The 17456-nt window shown below is 37.9% G+C and overlaps 1 protein-coding gene across 1 annotated transcript; it reads left to right on the top strand.

Moving 5' to 3' along the window:
* Positions 1–2887: 2887 nt before the first annotated feature.
* Positions 2888–5146, top strand: LOC122044336 (subtilisin-like protease 4). Its single transcript, XM_042604837.1, has one exon. The coding sequence runs from the start codon at positions 3122–3124 to the stop codon at positions 5054–5056; it is 1935 nt and encodes a 644-aa protein (XP_042460771.1). The 5' UTR covers positions 2888–3121; the 3' UTR covers positions 5057–5146.
* Positions 5147–17456: the final 12310 nt, after the last annotated feature.

The raw sequence follows: 17456 nt of genomic DNA, 5'->3' as shown, positions 1-17456 counted from the left end.
CATGACAATCAAATCATTTTACTGTCCGAGTGCCTTACAGCGCACCCATGATCCTTTTTTACTGCGGAAGGGTTAGCCACCAACACAGTTTTTGAGACAATCGCTAAGGGCTGGGAGGTGCGAAAAAGAGCACGAATAGTTAGATAACCCTTCTAAAAAGGGGTGAGCGGATGAAAACAGGACTTGGGTCCAATCAGTTGGCAACACCTCCTTCGACTAAACTTGAAAGGAAGGCTAGTAATACGGGTGATGATAAGCAGGTTCAGGAAATGATTTGGCAGTCAAGATTAAGATGACATGGCAGTCAAGGTCAAGGTGACGTGCCAATCAAAGTTGGGATAGGAGTGTACCCCCCCCCCCCCCCAATATATCCTCGTTGTTTGACCTAGTATCAAGGTTCTTGGATTTAGCTTGCGCAATGTTTGCTCGATCAGCATCATAAAGCTCTATGTGTGCCCTATCAGATGAAAGACCAGTCAGGCCAAAAGCACTCATCATTATAAAACTCTATGTGAGCGCAACTAGATGAAAGACCAGTCAGGCCTAAAGCACTCAGCATCATAAAGCTCTATGTGCGCCCGACTGGATGGAAGATCGATCACGCCTAAAGCAGTCAGCATCATAAATATATATGTGTGCTCGACCGGATAAAAGAATGGTCGGGCCTAAAGCACTCAGCATCATAAAGCTCTATGTGCACACGACCAGATGAAAGACCGACGGGGCCTAAAGCAATCAACATCATAAATCTCTCCATGTATGTCCAACCCAAATCTTTCCATATATGTTCGAATGGATAAAAGGTCGGTCGGATTCGAAGTAGTTAACCTTATAAAGCTCTTCATCTACAGTCGGTCATAAGGTCGACTGGAATTAAGAAACTTAGTTGTATACTTATTGTTCAAAGGATTTTTAGTACACATAGTTTATCAGAGGGTTACCAAAGTAGATTTCTAGCATGCTTAACATATCATATGATTCTATATTTATGACAACATTCAATACATAATAGAGCAGCTCAATGCAAGGATAAGCATAAGGACAGTCATCCTTATTAGCCGACCAAGATATATTCAGCAGACAAGCAGCAAACAACATTTTAACAATTTGTCAGAGTTGTCGGAGAATATTCTTTTAGGACCTCCTTATGAAGCTATCTTGTCTCCTATTAGGCAACCATTTATGACAACATATATACCCTTGTAACAGCTTCATCAAAGGTCTAAGCTAGAAGCGACAAAAGAGGTACATTTGTGGATAGATAAAAGATTTCTCGAATACTCATTACACAACAAACTAACAAACTCCTACACACGATGACATCTCATGATCATGGAGCTTATGAGAGGTGGTATAAAAAGGGGGGTCCTTTCCGTTGGCAAGATACTCTATCTACATCATTTGAGCTCTATTCTCATGCGAGCACTTCTCGATTCTTGATTACTCCGTTTAGGACCATACTAACTGGAATGTCGGAGGGCCTTTCTAGGGATCTTTTCCCCTAGTTTTTGGTCCCTAACTCTCTGTTGGATCATTGACATATGCGCAGGAAGTTTCCCCAAGAAGGAAAAAGTCTTGCACAGTCAAACATCCGTCCATCATCACCAGTGCATCATCTCTGCAGTTCTCAGTATTTGGCCCATGGTTTCCTGGTCATGTTATCTCTGAAGTGATTATAGGCCTTCTGTACACTCGTTTACCCAGACGAGAAATCCACTCTGTCAGTATTTGGCCTGTGGCTCATTTCTTTTCTATGGGGCTGAGTCGAGCTTGACTCGACCGTCCTTCTAATTTTCGTTAAGACGACGTAGGATTTACCCCACCATGCGTCTAACGCATGTAAACTATATTTATCTCCCTTCATATCTGTGGGGCTAGCACTACGAGGGTCGTTAATGCAGCGGATCTACATTATTTAAGAGTGTCCCTTTTTAGTTTACCTCTCGTTGGAACTATGGTGAGACGACCATTCCATCAAGAAATAGAATTAAGTACTACATGGCAAATACTCCAATCAACCAAGTGTCATTCCAATGGAATTTATTTCATTCCTCGACCTTTGATCGGAACATTATGTATGAGAAATATGACATAAAAAATTTTTTTAATCAAATAGAGTATCTTTTTCACAATTCTAATAATTAAGGATGTCTTTTTTTAATTATTTTACTTATTTTTTATGCACTTAATTGGGCAATAACCAATAAAAATTATTAATTACTAAACAACAGTAATAAAAAAATATAAAATCTTTAATTTATAAAAAATATCTTAAATATTTCTTATATCCACCTTCAATTCATTTTATTTAATTTTTATGTGACATTATTTCTTTCTCCCCTAAAAAACACAATCATCCTTGAATAAATATTTACAACATATTTCTTTCATATTTAAATAAAAACCATTAATTATTCACTCGACTTGGTGATCCGGTAATGATTTATTACATTTAGTGGCATCTATAAAATTAACAAAAATATAATTTGACTAGTCAAGTGATATGACATGGTTTTACTTTTATTAAAAACTCTGCCGGAAATTTTTTTAATGTTATACAAGTAAAATTTCTACAGAGGTAGCAAGAGGGTTTGAGGAATGATAGGCACCAAATGGGAATGTAATTAGTATTTAACAGACACATAATTTAATATTTCAATGAACTATCATATGAATATATTAGGTGTTTAGTAGATTCTACAAAGGACGAATTATTAAATTTTAAATATATATTATATATTAAGCAGATTCTAAAACGGAGTAACTATTATTATATTTTAAGTATACATTGTCTCCATATTTGGCATCGTACGGCTCCCTATATATATAAGTACAAAAGGATCCGTCTTTATCAGAAGATATAGCAATTTAGATTCCAGACATGACTCTTACCCCATGGCTACTCTTTCTTCTCCTTGTCGTCTTCTCCAATCCCTTGGTCGCCTCTCCTTCTTCTTCTGCGAGCCGTTACATTATTCAAGTGGAAGAGCCAACTGAACCGTTGTCGGAAGGGAGCCTGAAGAGGTGGCACGAATCTTTCCTGCCGCCGGCCGTCGAGCAGTCTAGCGTCGATCGGCGGCTACTGCACTCGTACAGCGATGTATTCAGCGGGTTCGCCGCCATGCTGACGGAGGAAGAGCTACAGGAGATACGGAAGAAGAATGGCTTTGTGCGCGTGTTCCCCGACCGAGTGCTGCACGTAATGACCACCCACACTCCGGATTTCCTCGGGCTCAAGGTCGGGAGTAAGGGGCTCTGGGACGACTCGAATCTCGGGAGCGGAGTCATCATTGGAGTTCTCGACACCGGCGTGACGCCCGGCCACCCTTCCTACGACGACGAGGGGGTCCCGCCTCCACCCTCGACGTGGAAGGGATCCTGCGACCTCAAGACCGGTTGCAACAACAAGCTCATCGGAGCCAGGTCGATGATCACCGGTTGGCGTCACCCCATTGACGAGGGCGGCCACGGGACCCACACTTCCGCCACGGCTGGTGGTAACTTCGTCCGAAACGCGAGCTACTTCGGCTTCGCCAAAGGCACGGCCGCCGGAATGGCCCCTCGGGCTCACCTCGCCATCTACCAGGTCTGCGGCGGTGACGGCAGCTGCAATTCTGCCGATATCCTCGCCGGGTTGGACGTAGCTGTCAAGGATGGCGTCGACATCCTTTCTCTCTCGCTCGGTGGCCGTTCTACGCCTCTCGACCAAGATCCCATCGCCATCGGTTCATTCGCGGCGGCAAGGAAGGGCATCTTTGTCAGCTGTGCTGGCGGCAATGATGGACCTGACTACTTCACCCTCTCCAACGAGGCGCCATGGATGCTCACTGTTGCAGCTAGCAGCGTCGATCGAAGCTTCAGAGCCTCCGTGAAGCTTCCCAGTGGGAAGGTAATCCCCGGAGAGTCTCTCGACCAACCTAGCAACTTCCCTGAAAGCTCTCTTCCCTTGTACTACTCCACCGAGTCGCCGTCCTGCGACATGGATCCTCCCGATGATAGCCACAGGGGTAGCATCTGGGTATGCGAGGTCGAATTTGGTAATCTTGTAAGTGTGGCGTCGTTCGCCAAGTCCCACGGTGCCAAGGCGTTGATCTCCATTTCCTCGAAGATAGAGGGCGCCACCATCTCGATCAGGAAGATGGACTTTCCCGGAGTAGTGCTCACCATCCAAGAAGGTTCCGACCTCATATCGTATTTGAACTCTGCTTCTGACCCCTCCGCGTCGATCGTCTTCAACGGGACAGTTCTCGGAGTATCCCCCGCCCCCGTTGTGGCTTACTTCTCCTCCCGGGGGCCATCTCAAGCAACACCAGGAATCCTCAAGCCAGACATCTCCGGCCCTGGCCTTAACATCTTCGCAGCCTATATTCATTCCAGTGACACTCCGGATCAGTACTATATTATATCTGGCACGTCCATGGCGACGCCACACCTCAGCGGTGTCGCCGCGCTCTTAAAGGCCGCACATCCTACTTGGTCGCCGGCAGCTATCAAGTCGGCAATCATAACCACGGCAGACGCCGATGTCTTTGATGAGTTACTTGAGCCGGCGCTCTATTTCGCCAAGGGCGCAGGACACGTTAATCCTAACAAAGCTGCCGATCCCGGTCTTATTTACGACATCACCGACGATGATTATATCTCCTACATCTGTGACAAATTCGGCGAAGAAGGCGCAAGAAATATAGCGCGCAGAGTCGTGGACTGCTCAAAGATTGTGACCGAAGAGGAGCTCAACTACCCATCAATTTTGCTAGCCCCCAAAGGCAGGACGGAGGCTAAAGTGACCCGGACGGTCACAAACGTCGGACCAGCAAAAACGAGCTACACGGTGTCAGTGAGCATATCGAAGACTGCTGTGTCGGCTACTGTCACCCCCACTAAATTGACGTTCACTGAGCTAAACGAGCAGAAGTCATTCACTGTGAGCGCAAAATGGGGTGCCGGCGGACCTCCCACTTCCGGCAATCAATTAGTGGAGGGAAAGTTGACTTGGACCTCCGATGATGGTAAGTATGTGGTGACCAGCCCATTTGTCGTCTCCGCCCTGGAGTGATGTAGTGCAAGCTCATTTTGTCTTCTTCCTTACAAATATTATTATTCCTGGTTAGTAAGAAGAATGTATGAATGAATAAATCAGGTTGGGGACTCGAATCAATAAATATTTTTCCCTTTCAATATCATAAATTAATAATATTATTGATCCCTCTAAAATGAACATATTCTATTCCTAATTAATTTGGACTCGTCCTCCCCGTGTTAGTGGCATCCACTCCATTGCTCGTCTAATCAATGTATTCTATGACTTAGTAATTCTTCTCTGTTATAGATGTTGGATTGATATTCTGGCTAGAAAAGCTAATAGTTAGTCATTGTTATTTTGTGCTCTTGTTTATAATTTATTAATAGACGAGGAAAATATAGAATAACATAAATATAAACATACAAACACATGCAAAAAAAACTAAGATAAGTGATTTGGCAACTCACAAACTCCTACTCTATTGATATATGATATATCATTGGATCACTCCTAGAATGTCTTTATACTTTATAGAGGTGGAGAAGACTCTTATAAATTTGAGTTTACAACATCATCAAGGATATATAATGTTAGATAAAATAAATTCAACATAAGAAAATATTACATAACTCGAGCTTTCTTTTAGTTTGTTATCACTTGTTATTACTAGCTTTCAATCTCATTTATTTTAAGTGGTCAACCGTTGATACCAACATTTCCAATCAATCCCCTCTTATAGGGCTCTTGCTACTAATAGCTCTGTTGAATCTGTCATATCAATCAATTATTAATTTACCTTAGTTGGTTTATTATTTAAGATGAGTCAATTGAACTTTCATGTATTTAACCGCCTAGCTTGTAATGACTAGTTGAGTCGTTTGATCCTGTATTTAGTTAATTTATCTTCCATAGCATTTGAGTCGCCTCACAACCATAAATTTTTTAGATAAACAACTATCTTCTAGAATTTTGTTGATGTGTTAGTCAACTAATCTCACCTATTAGTTCATTAGTCTTGCTTTAGTTAATCACTAGGTTGATTGACTACTAGAATGATATTTTATTTATTAGCATTCCAACTTGACTCAATTGTTGATTGACTTACTCAACCATCAATTGATTAAAATGAGTCTTCAATTGATTGAAACTAACTCCAGTCACTCAAGTGCTGAGTCCTCACCAAATGAACTCATGTCCATGCACACTACAACAAAATGAGGCTAAGACATCACCCCTAAAGTGTTGTTTCTCACCATATAAATGTTGCATTATACCTAAGGTAACGCTTTTCATTATATCTTATCAGGTCCTGTCATGTTAGATATAATGCAACGCTTTTGTCATTTTATGCAACATTTTCTCAAACTGTCGTGATATATAGCAAAGGCAACACTTCTTTATATGCAACACTTTTTTTTTCCAACGCAACACTTTTTTTTTTTGTTACTCTTAAGCAATTGCAACACTTTTTACTATTAATAGCAACACTTTTATAATTTTTTAACCTAATAATGCAACACTTTTTCCATTAAATGCATCACTTTTTATTAAAATTTTCACCTCTTAAACACATCACTTATTGATTCATACGCAACACTTAGATTTGTGTTTTATTTTAAAATGTAACACTTTTACCCATTAATAGTAACACTTATTTTTTCACCCATATAGTATTGATAATATAATTTTATTATCCAATCAAACACATTTGTACAAAATATATTATTCAAAATATGATCATTATATTACAAAAGTTGTATCACACTATATTCTAATTAAGAATTTTACAAAAGTTGCATCTAAAAGTGTATAGCCAACTAAAGCAATATACAAAAGTCAACAATTAATACCTTCATGAATCCCCAAAAAAAGGCAACTATATATATACATTTACAAAAAGCCAACAAATGACAATATGTGGTTGACTTCATTAATCTCCCAAAAATCATTTGTCCATGCATTGGACGTGTCCACCAAAAAAGACATAACAATGTCCTGCCAATCATGAAAACATAAAAGAACACACATTAATCAGTAAAGCTATGCAACATAAAGAATATATAAAAAAATAATTCAATTCTGCCAATAAAAATAAACATACTTGTGCAGTTTCAATATTAAATCGGACATTAGCATTGCACAGAACATGGAAGATCAAGCAACAAAAAGAGAGAACCATGGAAAAATCAGACAAACATATTAACACATTCACTAAATAAACTAGAATAGTTTTGATGTTGGTGCTTGTTTATGATAAGAAATAGCGAACAAATGAATGGTTTTTTTGAAAGTTGTCCGTGCTTGAAACATGCAAAACGCATGATGCAGTTAGTTTACCTCTTCTGGATGTATTATGGACATAGAAATGGTTTGGATGCATTTGGTGTTTGCCATGGTAACCAGAAACTTTTTTCCTTGCATTTCTTGATAAATCTGTGCAATGGAAGATTTCACGTGTTGCAACTTGCAATGATGACAAAATACCAATTCAACAATAAGAACATCATAAACCAAAGATAATACATTAGCGGGGAAAGGATAAAAAAAAGGCTTCTTAGTCCATCTAATCATTATTAGTTTATTGTTTCACTGATCTAACTAATCAATTCAAAAATTAGATAATACTCTTACTAAACTTTGGTGTAAGAGTTGCATTTTGAGGTAGCTAATGGGCATGGTGGCTAAGATAGAATAAGATAATAAAGTATATGACTCATCAATTTGCTAATGCAGGAAGAACAAAAGCATCATGGCTTCAAACAAATTATGCCCTCTAAGAAAAAAAGGAAAGTGATTTAGAAAAAAAAAAGTAGCCAATGGGCATGGTGGCTAAGATAGAATAAGATAATAAAGTATATGACTCATCAATTTGCTAATGCAGGAAGAACAAAAGCATCATGGCTTCAAACAAATTATGCCCTCTAAGAAAAAAAGGAAAGTGATTTAGAAAAAAAAAAAGTAGCCAATGGGCATGGTGGCTAAGATAGAATAAGATAATAAAGTATATGACTCATCAATTTGCTAATGCAGGAAGAACAAAAGCATCATGGCTTCAAACAAATTATGCCCTCTAAGAAAAAAAGGAAAGTGATTTAGAAAAAAAAAAGTACAGCCAAAAAAGGATGGAGAAAGGAGAAATAGAGCAAAGCAAGTAATTGAAACATATACTTAAGAAAATATACTAGAGAATTGAAGCAGATTTCAATATAAAAATAACTGAAACATAAGGAATTGAAGCAGATTTCAATAGACAAACATGATGTTTACCGGGGAATTGAAGCAGATCAAGTAACTGAAACATATACTTAAGAAAATACATATAAAACTATAACATACCTTAGGAAAAATATTTTCTTGCAATTTCTGAAGGTAGTTTTGCAAGAACTTTCTGGACTGTATCTTCAACAATTTTTTCCCGTTGAAGGTCAATCTCCTTCCGCATCTCTTCCAGTTCTAACCTTTGCCTTTCATTATTAGCTTCAATTTCTTTTACCAGAATCATTTTCATTGGTGTTTCATACTCAACCTTTCTCAATAGAAAATGTCAATCATTAGTAATATATAAAAGCAAGTATGAACTGAATATCAGGATTTGAGATCCCTGATGTTCAGTACTCACAAGAAAAAAAAAGTGAATTTTCCCAAGAATTTTAAAAACATTATATCATCAAGAAAGACATAAGAAATGAATTACCAAGGGATGCTCTTGTTCAAATTATACCAATCTACCATAATATGATTAACCAAATATAATCACAACTAGGATTAGAAAACCTAATTGAATTAACTTAATTATTCCACATACTCACCAAATCCGTGGTGGCTAGTGGTGGCTCATGACCGACGAGGTTAACAGCTGGAAATGGTAGTCGGAGATGTGAATCACCCACAAACAGTGATGGTCGGAGCTGTGGATCTGCTCAAGTGTGGCAGTAGGGCACACCGATGATCAGTAGAGAGAGTTCGAGAGTATGAGGATGTGCAGAGGTTGTGACGAGCCACCTGTAATGCTAGTACTACTAGGTGCTGGTGCCTATGTCCGCGATACAACTCCGACGAATGAGATGGTGGTGGAAGGAAAGCTAGGGATCCACCGCTCATGATCCCTCAGATGGTAGCAGCCCCTCCTCTCTGACGTCAGCCCCAAAACCAACCACAGCCCCTTCCCAAAATAGAAAAGGGCAGCTCGACAGTGGTGGCGATGGTTGTGGACACGATTCGGTGTCAAGTACCCTCCGAAGATGGTGTCATTGTAGATGTCGGTCTTGTCACGCCCTATTGTAGATGGCGGTGATCAAGGGCAGAGACGCGAGCGACGATCTAGAGCAGAAGGAAGAAGAGAAGCTGCGACTCCCGGCCGGCAGTGGATCAACACCTGGTCGCACAAGTTTGACCCCTGCAACAGCCTCGCCGCCGTCTCCGGGCCGTGCCCAACCTCCGCCGGAGGGAAGCAGTCTGGCGAAGGAGTTGGCGCACAGAGATGAAGAGGAGAAGATGCTTAGCCGGCGGCTTGTACGCACGGGAGAGGAGGCAGATTCAGGTCGGCGATGAGATGAGAAGAATCAAGGCGACGTGAGGCTCGGGAGAGAAGAAGAAGAGAAGAGAGGAAAGCTTCGGCGGTGCGGCACGGGAAGGAAGTGGAGATCGGGTTTCGACGGTTTTAGGGTTCGGATAGGGAAAATAAGAGAAGAAAAGAAAACGGATATAAATTAAAAAGGAAAGATAATTAATTTAAGAAACTTAGGTTTAATTTAATTAAAGCTTAAGTTATTTTCTTATCAACTCCTATTTTAATTGGGTATTCTAAATAGACTTTTCTCATGCCTATTAATTCATCCCTACAAACTACCTCATACGAGCTCTAATTAATTCCCAGAAAATTTCTAAAAATTTCTAAAAATTCCCTTAAGATTATTCGTCCATTAAACCGTATTATTTAGTTACGATAAAATTTTACAGATCTAGGGGACGAATCCCTCTTTGTTGTCGATGCCAAGGAAAACAGATGTGCGCTCGATGACGGAGAGAAAACGGGCAAGGGCAGAGAGAGGGAGATCAGTAGCCGATAGCCAGGCGTGCTCCGAACGACCGATGTCTACTTCGGTGCGTGGTAGCATTGTCGTCGTCCAACATCTCTGCTTCGGGTCGATCGGTGATGGGCGGTCGGCGTTGAGTTTCTCAGCGAGGAGAGGCTTGAAAGAGGGTGCAAGTCACCGATGATGGTCGATTGGAGACTATGGAAGAGGGGAGACAAATTACAATCGAAATTGGGAGGGCTGGGGGAGAGAGTGGTGATGGTGATCTACGAAGAGATTGGGAGAAGAGGCTAGCGGAGGTTGGGAGGAGAAAAGGATCGGAAGATTAAAGGCTAGGTTAAATCATCACCTAAGTTTATATATAAAAAAAATGTCCAAAAACTTTGCCCCAAGTGCTTAATTAAAGAGCAGGTCAGGGTGACCAGATGCTCACGGGGCCTGGAGCAGGTCAGGGTGGTCGGGTATTTGCAGTGAGGCAAGTAGGTCAGGGTGACCGGATGCTCGCAGGTAGGCCCGGAGTAGGTCAAGGTGACCAGGCGCGAATGCTTGCGGGGAGGCCCAGAGCAAGTCAGGATGACCGGATGCTCGCGAGGAGGCCCGGACCATGAGAGTAATTGTGGTCCTTCGTTTGAGGGAGGATTGTTGGGATTCAATCAAAGTCCCACATTTGAAAGATTTGGTAAAGATCATGGGGTTAAAAGGATGCATGATATCTCCATTGGCATGAGACCTTTTGGGAAGAGCCCAAGAGCAAAGTCATGAGAGCCTAGGCCCAAAGTGGACAATATCATAGCATTGTGGAGATATATGAACATTCTTTGGGCGCAACACTTTACGCCTTCTCAACTGATGAGATTAATGAATTTTCACGCAAATTCTCTTTGTCGTCAACAACATCATACCAAGATGCAACCATCTCACATTCTTCTAAAGTAACATATGCAATATTTTCACTTGTCAACTCATCTCTCCTACCAAATAGGAGAGACTTCACAAAATGATCAAATGATGCAAGTAATGAATGACTATGCTAACTTCTGAATTGTTTTTTTTAATAAGTATAATCCCATCAATTTACTACTTTTTAAAAATTTGTAAAACTAATAAGATGCATTGTTCCAAGATCTAACAATCTCATTTCTAGTATCACTTAGTGTGATAAAAATTGTCTATAATGGTACTTGATGAGATTAAAGACTCTTAGTTTGGTTTGAGATTCTTCTACCTTAAGAGATACATTTCTAGACCTAAATTCAGTTTTTCATAATGAGGAATCACCTCTAGTGCAATGACTATGGTAGAATCTTCATTTCTCACGAAAAAAACTAAAAATTTTTAAAAAAAAAATACAAAGGAAGAATACACTTAGGGTGCGTTTGGCAAGGGGTTGATTAGGGTAGAATTATGTTTTTATCCCATGCTTGACTCGTTTTTAACTAAATCAATGATAACTAGCAGCTCGTGAACATATCACCGTATAAGTTGGAAAATCGGTCACTCTTTGGCCTAGGTATTGTGAATCACAATTTGTATAGTAACAATGATAGCATATTAAAATGACCATTTTAGCCTTTGCCATGATGTGGAGAGTTGGTGTGAAAGAGGAATTTAGGTTTTTATTTGCATCCAAATTTTGGAAGGCAGGGGTATTTTCATCATATAATAAATAACTCATATTATTATCCTTACAGTAAAAAGCATACCAAACAAAGATAATTTTATCATACTTTACTAGATATATATCCTCATTTAAAATATTATTATCACACAAATTTATAATCCATCAATAATCTTATCATACAAACCAAGTTGTGCCTTAGTTTGATGGAAGTATGCTCTATAAGGAAACTCTAAATTTATATAATATAAGAGAAGAAATATAATGAAAATTGGATAAACAGTTGCTCACATATTGCACAAGAGATCTCTTATTCCTAAACTCCTCCCTCAATTCTATGAAGAAAATATAAAAGCCTCACCTCTACAATTTCATAAACAACAAAAACTCTATTTTCTAAGTGTTAGAATCAAAGCGTAGCAGAATACATATATTTAAAATTAGATTTGTCCCAAAATCATGGATCTTTTCATGGTACATATAATTTTAAACAAAATAACAAAAAATATACCTCAAGTTCTCGATAGACGTGAATGATATCATAAATAAATAAGAGCCCCAACTGCGACTTCTCTAGTGGTATCCACGCCCACTAGATTATAAACTTGACACAATCTGTTAGATGCTAGTCTCTTGGATTGACAAGACCTTAGAAGCACTCCCGATCTCTTTCGATGGAAGAAGTAGACAAGTGAAAAGAGTTTCTCACAACCTTTCTAAGGGTGACTATTTATAGCCTCCAAAGAAGATGAAGAATTAAGGTCATCATTAATTCTTCATTTATGACCTCTATTAATTAGGAAGATGAATAGTTATGACCTCTATTAATTCTTTATTTAATTATGACTTCTATTAATTAGGAAGATAAAGAGTTATGGTTTCCATAAATTCTTCATTTATGACCTCCATTAATTAGAAAGGTGAAGAGGTATGACTCTTCAAATTTCCAAAAATCATCATGATTGTGTCTATCCAAATTCTCTACTCCCTCTTCTTTGAATCAAATAAAACTATATTTAATCTTGACCCGTATTAGCTTCCAATATTTTAGAATTAATTAATAATCCAATTAATTCTTATTCTGAAATAATCAATTGATTAATTTTAGTATCCAATAAAATAATCAATTATAGATAATATTCATGTTTACATGTCATGTGTGCGACCCTTTAGGTTATATACATGAAGACAATGAAAATTTATACACAGACTAAGGTAACCGTCTAACAATAGTTTTTAGTCACCAAATGTAATAAAATTAATATTAGTCATAAACTATAAACCATCATGAACCGATTACTGTGTAATTCAATCTTTTCATCTAAGCCTGCATCCCAATTAATTCGATAGATTATGCATTATCACCAAATTAATTATTTTACTTGATTTCTAAGATATAATAGACTCCTCTTGAATGATAAATCATTCCTTCTATGGCTAAAGATTTCTAGTCACTGATATCTCTATCAAGTGGTCAGGATGTTAACTCCTAATCCAAGAGAGCGATGAATCCTCTATTGACTCAATACTATTCTCTCTATGCTTTACTATATACCCAACTAACATATTAATCACAATCTGATTAAAGACTACTTTTAACGATGTTAAAGTACATAACTCCATGCATAGAATAAATGAATGTCTCAAGTCAAAAGATCAGTTACATTCATTCATAAGAGAAATGATCAATGATGCTATGTGATTTCCTCTTAAGAGGGTTATGTACAGTGTACCTCTAAGATCAAGATACCCCAAGTACAACTTGAATATCCATTACTCGATCTATCTCGACTTAATCATACTCGGCGTTGATCTAGATTTTCATGTCTCCTCTAGATAGCTATTCGATCAAAGACTATTTTTAAATTAATATATTCATTAATCTGTAGAACTTTATCATTAATCATATATATACAGAAAAGTAAACAATTAACGATAAATACTTGCCTTTATGAAATAATTATTCATAAAATACATAAGGAGTGTCTTGACATATAAGTGCACACACTAATACTAAGAACTCTATTTTTTTCTACAAGCAATGTGGGTCATCCACCACTTCTAGATGCACCCAAGGCTTCCCTTTGGTCCTGAAATACTCCATTCATAAGGCAATTGTAGCTGCTGAACAAAATCATAAAAAATGCAGTCTTGAAAATAAAAATAGGTGCTATGTCCATACCTTGGATGCGATTGGACATTCTTAATTCAGCAGCCCAAATATTGTATGCTTCAGTATAAGCAAGAACACTCCCCCAAATTCCAACTTCCGAAATCATATGAAAAAGGAGGGTTGTGTTAAGCCCCAAGAACAAGCATAATTTTTGTTAATAATCTTGTGTCCATGGATCATAATTGTAATGTTATTTAATTATAGTTGACTCCAATAGCCTATGCTAGCTTATGGCTTCTTGTTGTTGTATAAAGACGCATGATAAGGACTTAACTATATAAGTATTTAAGGATTGTCTTTTAGGTTCCCTTCGTCGCCTAACTTTGGACCAAATACAGCTTGGTGATACTATCATTGGTTGGCGCTTGACATTCAATTATCTTGTATAATCATAACTTCTCTTTTTTTAACTAACTGTTCATAATGATGACATAATGATTGGAAAGGATTGAATTCTATATTTATTAATAACTGATCTACTTTAAATTATTAGGCATTCTCATTGCTTTATGTTATGAATATAATATGCTTTAGCATTTTGTTTTTCACAACTTACTTTCTTTTCTAGGACAAAGAAACAAGGTAAAGTTTTGTTCTTCAAAGTTACTTTCTTTTCTTTCCTATTCTTGATCTAGTACCTTTCCTATGATTAAAAACATTCTATTCGTGGGCAAACCAATCTTAGTTGACTGTCTAGTTGGCTCAACCATCAATCGATTGAATATATCCTTTAGTCGATTGGATCATCAACTCCGATCAACTATAAGGCTGAGTCCTTGTCTTTGTAAGAGACATTGTCTCTTTGACTTCCTTGTTTGCCGATTGTTGATCAACTTTGACTTATTAGGACTTATTAAAATTCCTAACCTCCAAAACTTTATCATTTATCCAATGTTAATCAATCTTGACTTACTAGAACTTACACTTGCTCAATTTTAGATTAATCTTGATTTGTCGGTACTTCATTTAATGCCAACATTTGTTGGTCTTTTTCTTTGCAAATATCTATTGCACTTTTCCCTCACCAACACCTTCTAAACATTTTAACTACCAACATCCATTGATAATGTTCATATCAACACCTGTTTATTTGACTTTACACTTACCAATACTTGCCAACACCACACTTGCACACACCTATTGAACTTCATCAATATTAAGTGTCCAGTCAACCCTTATTCACTTGGATAAGATTTATTCACAATTATCTTGTTAACATTAACTTATTTGACATATCAACCTAACATAAATACTCAACTCAACCACATTGCTCAAATATCAGAACATCTTAGTCTAATAGGACCAAGATGGAGTATGATTGCATCAACAGAAGAAAGAAAGCTCAACAAAGAAACATGATCACCTAATTACTATTTTTTTTTCAAGTTTCTTTATCCACAATTTCTTTTCCATCGTAAGCATGCATCAGATCATTTTGTGTTTTGATCAAGTCAGTTTTTCTTTGAATAAAAAATTGGAAGAGAATACATGATAGTTAACCCTACCCTATTTTAAGTTTCTCTTGAAGTGTTGATTGAAAATCGTATGCGGAGCAGCCTTCTATAAAAAATATATATATATACTTTTGAATTTGAACATTTAACGCAATGATTACTTTTATTTCATTATTTTCCTTTTTGCCGTTAATGTTGGTCAGATGAGTATTTATGACCTTGATTTTGAAGGGAGCGATGAATCATTGTGGTAAAAGGATGAATACGTTCGCCCCTAGCGTCTCCATCAATTCGTCCCAAGGTCAACACGGAGAAGGTAAATCACGGACGACTACTAGCCTTTGGAATAATGATTAACATATAAGGGAGGTATTTACCTGACTTTACCGAGATTCGAATCTCAGACCTCATTAGAGAGCAATGAATCATATAAATAGGAGGAATGATGAATGTTTCTAGGTTTCTGTGTATATATTTTCAGGAGTTGTTGATATCACTTATTTACCTTGACTTCCCTTTTCGGTAGAATAGAGGATTTGTGCATAAATCTAGGACACTTCAAACTTTTTATGTGACGTGGGATTATACCTTGGTACACCTTCCTCTAGCTAATTAAAACTTCAAATTTCATTCTATTTTATGGTTTTGGTTTTAGTAGATTTAATAATTTCAGATTTTTTTTCCTTGAAGTTTTGATTTGGAATATTCAAATCAAAATAGTTTGTTTTGGTTCAACATTTCTTACTTAGACACATTACTCGATCTTACAACTACAAAAAAAAAACAAATCGGTGTGTTGCTACTTTGATACGTCTATTGCCCACCGCACTTGTGGATCACGAGTTCTATCGTGAATCGATCGCTAACGGGACATAGTGATTGATTAATGATCAAATATTTATATCACAAAACAAAATGGTCGTTGACGTCTTTTAGCTACGAACATTTATTTCATCGCTAAATTTAGTGACGTAATTAAATTTTCCGTCGCTAAATTTAGTGATGGAATTAAAATTTCAAATGCTAAATATAGCGACAGAACTTTTGTTTTTGTCGCTATATTCAGCGATGAAAATTTAAAGCGCGTCACTAAATTCGTAAACGAAACAAGCATTTTCCATCCCTATTTAGTGATGGAATTTAAATTTCATTTCTATGTTTTGTCAAAGTTTGGGCAAACCTCCTTGTTTTCACAATTTACTTGTTTACATTCAAATATCAATAAATACAAACGATGATTTCTCACAACATTCACCGTATAGACAAACAAACCAGCCTAGTTACTCATTCACCCTTTGGCAATTGGCACACAAAAAAAAATATGGAATCGTCACATCAGCGGCCCCTAGAGCCGGTCACACAGATATGGAGGGAGGTAAATGCAAGTACACAGCTGAAAGCGCATAGCCGGGACGCTAACCCCAGGCAATAACACCCCAAGGATCGAACCCTGGACCTTTCGGCCACGAAACCATGCGCCCCCAACTGTGCTATGCCCTGGAGACAAAGCAATTAGCACACAAGATGCTACTTACCAGAGCTTGACTAGATTATATAGACAATTGGAGTTGCACCTATTGGTCTTGGTGGGGACTTGTTGGTCTTGGTGAGGCCGGCAAGAAAGAGGTGAATTGCTTGAAAATAAATTAGCAAATCTCTTACTTTTATTAAGCAAGGATAATCAAATTAATTTAAAATGCATAATTAGCATAATAAAAATAAACAGAAATAAAGGTAAGAGGCACAAGTGTTACTTAGTTACAACTTAGGTGGTTGTTAATCTAAGACAAGTGAAAAACTTAGTAAAAATCTCCTTCGTTGAAGGTGAAGAAACCTCTTACAAACTTTAAATGCTCAGAAAATGCTAGGAAAATGAATATTACAATTGATGAATAATTCCTAACTCCAGGAGACTTTTTATAACCTTTTGCAAAAAGTTAATATTACTTGGAGGCGCCTCCAAGGGGATCTAGGGCAGTTCCAAGAGGATAAACTTTTATCCTCTTCTCAGTGATAGCCTAACGACTACTATTCATTAGAGGCGTCTCCAAGCTCCTATGAGGGTGCCTCCATCAAAGAATGAGGGCGCCTTCATAAAGGCTTGTGGGTGCCTCCATCAAAACATGAGGGTGCCTCCATCCTCTAAGCTCCA

Source organism: Zingiber officinale, chromosome 2A (genome assembly GCF_018446385.1).
Source record: "Zingiber officinale cultivar Zhangliang chromosome 2A, Zo_v1.1, whole genome shotgun sequence".
Classification (NCBI taxonomy): Eukaryota; Viridiplantae; Streptophyta; class Magnoliopsida; order Zingiberales; family Zingiberaceae; genus Zingiber; species Zingiber officinale.
The sequence above is the reverse complement of the archived record's forward strand: the minus strand, read 5'-3'. Positions and strand labels throughout refer to the sequence as shown.